This window comes from Physcomitrium patens, chromosome 7 (genome assembly GCF_059467195.1).
Source record: "Physcomitrium patens ecotype Gransden chromosome 7, ASM5946719v1, whole genome shotgun sequence".
Taxonomy (NCBI): domain Eukaryota; kingdom Viridiplantae; phylum Streptophyta; class Bryopsida; order Funariales; family Funariaceae; genus Physcomitrium; species Physcomitrium patens.
This window is the reverse complement of record NC_143416.1, coordinates 1,364,898-1,373,484: the sequence shown is the minus strand read 5'-3', so window position 1 is coordinate 1,373,484 and position 8,587 is coordinate 1,364,898. Positions and strand designations below refer to the sequence as shown.

General features: G+C 34.9%; 1 protein-coding gene across 3 annotated transcripts; it reads right to left on the bottom strand.

The window, feature by feature from the left end:
- Window positions 1–3,564: 3,564 nt before the first annotated feature.
- Window positions 3,565–8,030, bottom strand: LOC112284953 (OVARIAN TUMOR DOMAIN-containing deubiquitinating enzyme 9). Of its 3 annotated transcripts, none has more exons than XM_024525367.2 (11): window positions 7,493–8,030; window positions 6,672–7,295; window positions 6,041–6,379; window positions 5,764–5,837; window positions 5,569–5,623; window positions 5,305–5,379; window positions 4,966–5,039; window positions 4,818–4,866; window positions 4,534–4,618; window positions 4,325–4,381; window positions 3,565–3,835 (listed from the first exon to the last, which is right to left on the bottom strand). In XM_024525367.2, exons 2-11 carry the CDS (start codon window positions 7,044–7,046, stop codon window positions 3,768–3,770), a joined length of 1,251 nt encoding a protein of 416 aa, XP_024381135.1. In that variant the 5' UTR covers window positions 7,047–7,295; window positions 7,493–8,030; the 3' UTR covers window positions 3,565–3,767. The 3 variants fall into 3 exon arrangements, with proteins under 3 accessions (XP_024381135.1, XP_090107768.1, XP_073391513.1); XM_090251642.1 differs by having other exon boundaries at window positions 6,672–7,290; window positions 7,493–7,974; XM_073535412.2 differs by having other exon boundaries at window positions 6,672–8,024.
- Between the last annotated feature and the right edge of the window lie 557 nt (window positions 8,031–8,587).

Genomic DNA, 8,587 nt, shown 5'->3' with positions numbered 1-8,587 from the left:
TAAAAAAGTTGTGTTCTTTTTTCCAAATTTTTTTTAGAAGAGTATTTACTTTACAAAAAATATCCAAGTTATATCTAAATAGGTTTTAGATAATTTTTATATAACATTGTCAGTTATAAATGAGCTTGGTTATGTTATCATTTATTTCCATTCACTCATTTTCATGTTAAGTATATATATATATATATATATTTATAATACTTGTAGCCATAGTAAAAAATATGTTGTATATATTTTATAGCTTTGGTATAAAATTAAGTTCATGAATGGCCTTGGAGCCCTTCTTAAACTAAACTTCTTAATATTTTTTTAAACAATGGGATGATTTGTTATATAAATCTTCGACTAGAGATCAATCTTAAATCCAAAAAAATATCCTAATTCTAAACTTTATGAAAACCTCTTGGAAAATTGACATAAGTATATCTATATTGTACAAATTTATATTAAAGTAAGTAGATGTGTATATTGTTAAAGTAATGCAATGAACTTAGTTTTTTAATATAATTTTTACCTTAAAATATATAATATTTAGGATTTTTCTAAATAAAAAAATATATGTATATATATGTGTAATTTATTGATATTAGAATATAAAAATAAATTAAAATATTAAAGATATTTAGAAGGATTTAATTATTTTAAAATAATTTATCAGTGTAAATGAATTATAAAAGAAAATAACATTAAAAAATATAAAATTTTAATTATACTTTCAATTATAAATAATATAATAAAAGTCCTAATATATACTAAAGTATTTACATATAATAGGCTTTTTAATAAATATATACTCTTGATAAGATTATTAGAAGTCATTTTTTTATTAATTACTTCTCATTAAAAAATTCAGGAAAAATAGATTAAAAATAGATTTAAAATTATATAAGTCTAGTACAACATTGTCTTAAGTAATATTTTTTAAGACAATGTACAAAGAAAAAAATACAAATAGTTATATTTAATAAAATAAAATAAAATAGTGTCAATTTTTTTATTTAATATTTATATTCCAAAAATTGTAAGATTTGAGTTTAATAGCTGGACCTACTGTATGCTTTTAATCTGGAAGAATGATTTAAAATTTTGTATAATAATTTTTTATTTTGTGTAATATTATTATTTTTCTCATTATGACTATCTTTAATAAATAGTTTGTTAATAAATTATTAAAAAAATCTCATTCTGAGTCAAGGTTGCAGTCTCAATCATTATCTTGTTATAACTGTTAAATCCATCTTTATAATTCACAACAATGCTTAGATTACAGTACATGCAAAACTTTCTTTTGCAAGAATGTTTTAAAGTTTTTTGATTTTATTTTTATACATTATGATTTAAAACACACCAACTCAAAAAAACGTATGAATTTGGGAAAAATTCCAATAAATAAAACATATAAGTTAATAGTAACAAACCTTAAATAGACCCAATTACACAACTCTTGTTTGTAAAATAGATAACAAGATTATCTACAATTTATATTTAAGAATTGTCTTTATTTAGCTGCAGCATACCAAATGATACCTCTTTCTACATTTCTATCATCAATTATAAAATGTAAAGTGTAGAAAAATTACTCAAAGCCAAATATATTGTATTTTTGAATTTGAATATATATATATATATATATATATATATATAATTTGTAATCAAACATTTGTTACACTCTTTATTAGGTAGACTAGCAAGTTTAAATTGGTTTTTTCAATATTTCATCAATCAAAATAACTACTAGTTTAAAACTATTTCTGCAATACAATGAATTCATTATTTATAAAGAGGCCATAAATTTATAAAAATTTGGTCAACTAATACAACCACTTTAATTTATGCACCTCATTTAATCAATATTTTTTAATAAAACATTGACTATCAACACCACACATCATATCACCTAGAATTTCTTTTTGCTATTATCAAAAAAAGTAAGATACCAAAATACAATCTATTTAGAATATCAATCAACCAATTAATACTATAAATTATAAAACTTATAATATATATGATTATCTTACTTTATATTAAAATATACACCTAAAATCTATTATTATAGAAGTTTGTAATTTGTAATGGTAATTAGAAAAAAAAAATTCTGTTATAATTTATTAGACTAATTTTAATTTTATCATAATAAAAATTGATAATAATTTTACTTTTAATATAAATTCAAAAATATATTCCTCGAAAAATCTTGTTACTACTAAATTATTAACCTATTATGTGATATCAATATCTTGTGCATAAAAATTATACTATTTTCTTAATTTTTAAACTTAATCAATAATATTTTAAAGAAATTAAATGAAGAACATTAGTATAGAGATATGAATTAAATAGGATGTATTTTCATTTAAATTATATTATAGTAAGATTAATTAGAATATAATATATTAAATGAGACTAATTCTCAATAACTTTAAAAGAAGACTTTTAAAATATCTATGTACAAAAATAATAATTGTTTTTTTATTAATTCTAAGAAAGAAAGTTTATTTATGTTGATATAAAAAGTGGCTTATATAATAATTTTATTACACATGTTTTAAACTATTTAATCTTCTATTTTATAAACCATAGATTTTAGACAGTTCTAAGCATTCTTATATTCTTTTTGACTTAGGTGAAATTTTCTTAGAAATTTCTAATATAAAAATTAGAAGTAATATTAAGTTTGATTTTTTTTCAAAAAATCTACATGTAGTAAGTTGATGAACTAGTCTTGTTAAGAAATATTTAATAATTTGGCCAACTACCTTTGTTAAGAAGTTTTACTAGAAAAAATTTCTTTTAGAATAGCTGACAAGACATTAGAAATTTGGACTAAAGCAATTTTTAATCTTGTATTCTAATAAGTGTTCTATTGCCTTAATAATAAAAGCATATTTGTTGTATTACAACTTAAGGTTTTTTACTTAAGCTTTATATATTTTTGGCATAAAATTCTTCATTTTAGATTTGAACAATCTTGTTACTACTAAATATATTTCTCGAACAATCTTATTTCACCAATTCTGTGAGAAGTCGAAATGATCGAATCCAAGAAAAAATTACAAAGTTCATTCAACTATTTGTAGCTGAAGTTCACACTATTACTTTATGTTGAATGAAGCACAGATTCTTGGTTTGGCCGAAACGGAGCTATACCCACAAATCATACAAGCACAAATGCTTCACCATATGTGAAAATCAGACTGCAAGCAGTCATTTACGTGCCCTTGTTGAAAGCCTTAATGACAGGTTTTAACGTCGAAAGGAGAATAAATTCCTTCAAAAGGCCTAAAGCTGTGAGGTTCGAGGAGTTAAGTACAGAGTATGCCACAAGCCTCGACAAACCTGGAATGAATAGGAAGAATCAAGATAGATTCTTAATAGAAAAGAAATGAAGAAGCTCGCTAAAAGGTCACTTGAGAATCTAGTGCAGATACTCTTTGTCGTGATGGGAAAGATGTAGAAATGCAGAAACAATACAACTCCCTCATATAGCAGTGCAGCAAATGGAATTGAACGATCTGAGTGGAATTTGAGGAAAGAGGAAAGACCAATCATGTCGTGCACAAAATGTTTCGACTCGCAACCCTTTCAATCCAAATGCCCAAATACAAAATGTCTTCCAAGGACAACACTAAGATCTCTTTTTGAAAATCAAGGAAAATGGTTGGCCATACAAAATCCCAGCTAAGTCGCCTCAGAAAACTGTAGTAAATGCTGGATCAATCCTTTCACTTGTATACAGATTAAATCAGAACTAACCCCCCCTCGTGCCACTAATCGAATATTTTGGCGAGCAAGTTTCTCTTCTTGCCATGTCTTTCGTGGGTATCTTGGTAGTAACCTGAGAGCTCAGCAACAGGTGAGCGGTAAGTAACGGACGTCCAGTAAATGATGCCGCGCAAGGATCAACAAAATTTCTGAAGCTGAGGGGAAGGTAGGAACGGTGATTTAGATCTATACCAACTGAAGTTACAAATAACCAGTCTAGCAAACCTCAGCATATTGTCAGCGTCAGCAATCAACTTGCACTGTTTACTAATGTCTAAGTATTAGAATAATAACCAAATATCTTAATCGTTCCAACATCCACTTTACATTCTAATCAATTTCCAGACTATTTCAGCACTCAACGCAGAGAGTCTGACATTCACAAAATAAAATGCAGAATACAGCCACTATGTACCTTTTCCAAGGACCCTTGACTGGAAAAAGCCATTCAGTATCGAATACAAGCCTAGCAGACTTAATTCAGTTCAACTCAAGACAAATGAAACACGTTGAAGAGAAACGAAGTTTAACGTGACAGACACAAAATGATACAGAAACTCACTTCCCACAGGATAGATTGAGTTGTAATGGATTTCAGCCCAGAAGCTTAAATATATCTCTGCATACACGACCACGTCCCAAAATAAACACTAGTCAGAGAAGCTGTAGGTTTCTAAGATTATGAGCACAACGACAGAGTTAGAACATACGGAATAAGTTCATCCTGGTCAAATGACACACTGTAGACGGCTGGATGGTAGGAAATGAGACCTCTTGGAGACTTTTGTTGTTCGGGTATAATCTCAATGAAGCAGGTGTCCCTGAACGAGGTGATTAGAGAGATCTTGACGCCAAACTGCACTCAACACCCACCCGCAAGCTTGAGTAGCCCATTATGTAACATATCTAAGTAGAACCACATCAGTAACACTAATCTTAAAGAAGAAAGTCCATGTGGAAAATAGAGAACCTGCTACAGATCCTGCCAAATGTATACAAAATCCTGATCTATTTAACAAGATAACAACCTAAAACGATAAGGAAAGTATGAGTACATGATCAGACGCCGCTTGCAAAGTTACGTGATCACCCCACTCACTGTTCCTGCAATTTCCGTTGTTATTAGTATACTCCCACTATGTCACGAACTCACAATACATACAAACACAATCAGGAAAATCCACATAATTCGAGGAGACCTACTTGGCCATTTTCTTCAAGTAATCCGAATATTTCATGGGCACGTAATTTGAGTACACCTCTGGGTTTGCCTTCAGCTGTCCCCAACCCAATACACAAGTAATGTTCAACTGGCGCTCGCGTGGAAGTAGTGTTAATAAAGGAACAGAGCATAACCCTAGATTTTATAACAATTTGAGGATAGGAATCCAGAAAAATTGACAAACTCTCGAACTAGCAGCGGCACTTGTTTCACAACGCTCAAAGCAAAAGAAAAGCAGAAAATAAATTCGATGCATATGAAAATGTACGTTGCTGCATGCAATAGAATTTGTGACTGCTGAGCTGTAGAGAATAATGGACCTGCTTCACAACTAGCTTCCTCACATACTTGTGAAGTTCTGGATTGCGATACAGTTGATCTGAAAGAGCACGAAACTGTCACAGACAGAGAACATAAATTCTTCAGGTTGGACATAATCCAAAACAGTCCAAATCCGAAAAAGAAAGACAACAATTCCACTTCAGAACTTAAGAGTCAAATGGGTCGAGCGACAAAATCGTGTCAATTGGTCTGCCACTACCACGGAGGCATACTGATGTCCTTGGCGACGAGAGAATCTGTACCTGACAGTTGCCATCACCTTTGATCTTTTGCTCTGTCAATCCGTACAATACCAGCCTGTGAACATACAATGTGGCACATGCTTGCAGTCATTAAATACGCACTTTGACGAGACCGATCCACACCACTACAGCGCATGCTCAGGTAAATGGAAATTTGACGATTACATCGAGAGTCCAGATGAGCGAAGAGTTTACCTATCCAGAAGCCGTTGGTGATCAGCAGACGCGTCCTCATAAGTAGGAAACGACTGATTTGTTCGAGGAACATGCTGCAGATATAAAATCAAGAAGAAAATAAATGAAATGAAATAATAAGAAAGTGGAGAGACTTCCAGTACAAAAATATAAATATAAATATAAATAAATAAATAAATAAATGAAAAAAATCCGAAAGCGTGTGCATATCGGCATTGATCATCTTGACTTGGCCGTGGAAATGAAGAACTGAAGTCATGTAGACTGCAGAACACACCTTCAAAGATTCCAGCTTCGTAAGCCGATTCGCGACCTCTCGGTCCAAGCGTTGATACTCTTCAGAAAGTGCTAATGCCATTTGTCTATCATCATCATCGAGCGAATATGGGTCTTGTGAGCTTGAGACAGTTGATGGATTCGACAAAGAACCTGTGTTTCGCCTATCCATGTCTTCCTTGGAATTTTCGCAGTAGTGAACAGTCACGTGTCCGTAGGGATTCCCTACTGAAGCCGAAGAGGACGCTGAAGCACCTTTTTCAACAGGATCCGAACTCCCTTCCCCAGAACTGGTGTCACTTGCTGCACTTTCAACCCAATTCTGCACAAGAACTGCTTCCTGATCCAATGACGCGACAATCCAAAATCAGCACCACGGTTTACCATGCTTTCCAATTTGAGTCCGGTACAAGCCACCTTCATGAATGCCTCAAAGATTAAGGTTAACTGTAAAGGTATAATAATCAAGCCTTCGCACACAGAAGCTGTTCCAGCTAAAACGAGCGTCGCACAAGTCATCCTGTCTACAAACAACGGCAGGCCATCTGCATTGTTGCAACAGTGTAACCTTCATTTTCTACTGCCCTATGATTGATCAGCGGGTAAATACAAGAGAGGACACCCGATCGCACCTTGTCTTTGGCGCAAGCCTGTCCAGCAGCTTCAGCGGCAGCTAATTTTTGAAATTCTTCATGCAGCGCCTGAGCAATCACCGCGTCGTTGGCAGTAGTTGGCGATGGTGGAATTGGTGGCGGAGAAAATTGAAAAGGAACAGAAATTTCTTCATTTTGCTCTACTTCTTCAGCTCTAACGACTTCTCCAACTGCAACTTGAATTCCTTCATTCACCCAGTAGAGAACAGGAGCAGTAGGATCGTAATTGTTTTGAACAGTGGTTTCGACTACTACATTCACTGATGCGGTGCCACTGGTTCCTGCATCATTTGCAACATACCCGCTGCCCTCAAGCTCATGAAGGCCCCATCTCACTAAGTCATCTCTCACCATCTCCCAATACCACCTTCAAAGGTCTCTGAAACCTCCAACAGCGTCTAAGCACTGGCCGAATATCAGTGATCCAGTGAGAGTGACACAGCATATGTTCTTTACGATATCTAACAAACTAGTCTGGCGTTGAACCCGCTCAATTAGAATGATAAGTTTCTCGCATCCCCCGCAATTCCCTGGCCTTCCTCATGGTTGTTCCTATTCCAAGCCCACATGACCGCTCCCATTCAACCGCTACATATTCCTATACTGCAACAATACGATGAATTACGATTTGCCACAGCTTGTGCAATTTCGCCCCACTGTTCCCCAAATATAGGACTCCACGTCATCGACACGGCAAAAGATCTACTGAAACTCCTACTGCCCTAAAACATGATTCCAATTTCTCAAAATTCACCCCAAACATACAAAAAAGAGGGGGTTTCTCGAGGTGGGCAACCTACCGGTGAAGCTCTCATCACGCTCTCATCATACTCTCGCAGCCATCGCCACAACCCAATTGCCCGAAAATTTCTCAAATCCCAAATCCACACCCACACCCACACCCACAACACGAGAATCACTAATCACCTCAGGAACTCAATTCAATCTTCCAGAGAGACATCTGAGGCACTTAATGAAACCCGGGTTCGGTGCTGCTGGAGGAGAAACTAGAGGGCGGAGCGTAGGAAAGAGGCGAAACGGCGGCTTGACGGAAACGACTAATCAGTCTCGACTTAATTGCAAGCCATGACGCGCATCGCGGAGCTGGTGAGCCGGGATTCAACGGACAAGCACAGAGAGTGGCGTGCAGAGGAGGGTTGGAATGGCGTTGCGGGGACGGGGAGGGGAAGAGGTCGCGGAGAACTAGACGTAGATGATGGTGGAGCAGAGTAAGCAATCAATCAAGCACGCAAGCAGGCATACACGGAGGGCACGATGCCGGTCTCGCTTGCGCTGCCAACTACACGGGACGCGTTGTTCGACGCCTACCTCGCGCGATTAGGTGCCTCACCCCGGCCGGCGCCCCCTTCCCATCACCCCCAGCCCCCACCTCCGCCCCGCTGGTTGATACCCTCCCACAGACCGACTAGTTATGAAACGGATATGAGATGGGAACAGATCGACGCTTAATTGAAACCCGCCGTCGAAGGTGATGAGGAAGGGTTTACGTGCAGGTCGGTTGATTGACACCCGCAGGCCTGGACACAGGATCGGATATCGTGACTCAGAAGTACATACCCATGCCGTGTTTTCACCTAACGCCACATTTATTTCGGTCATTGTCGCAAGAAATTGCAGTTTGCTTGTCTGTTCATTTATTTGTATGTGAGCAATAAAGAAAATCCTTGAAGTTGAAAATTGTGACCTAAAAAAGAATTGTTTGTTTTTTTAAAGTTTAGATAGAACAAATTTGCAACAAGATTTCTTAAGATTGTTAGTTTTTTTTTTTTTTTTTTTTTTTGGTTCTTTATATATGCTTTATTGATCTATATAAATTTCATTGTTGTCCATGAGGTTTACATTTATTATTTTAATGACTTAAGATTGAATTTGGT

Coding starts and splice junctions, on each gene's coding strand:
- LOC112284953 (XM_024525367.2), bottom strand. CDS start 7,046: ATGGTGAGAGATGACTTAGTGAGATGGGGCCTTCATGAGCTTGAGGGC. Junction 5,040..5,304: donor GGAAGCTAGTTGTGAAGCAG/GTCCATTATTCT, acceptor GGTTGGGGACAG/CTGAAGGCAAACCCAGAGGT. Junction 4,382..4,533: donor ACAACAAAAGTCTCCAAGAG/GTCTCATTTCCT, acceptor TCGTGTATGCAG/AGATATATTTAAGCTTCTGG.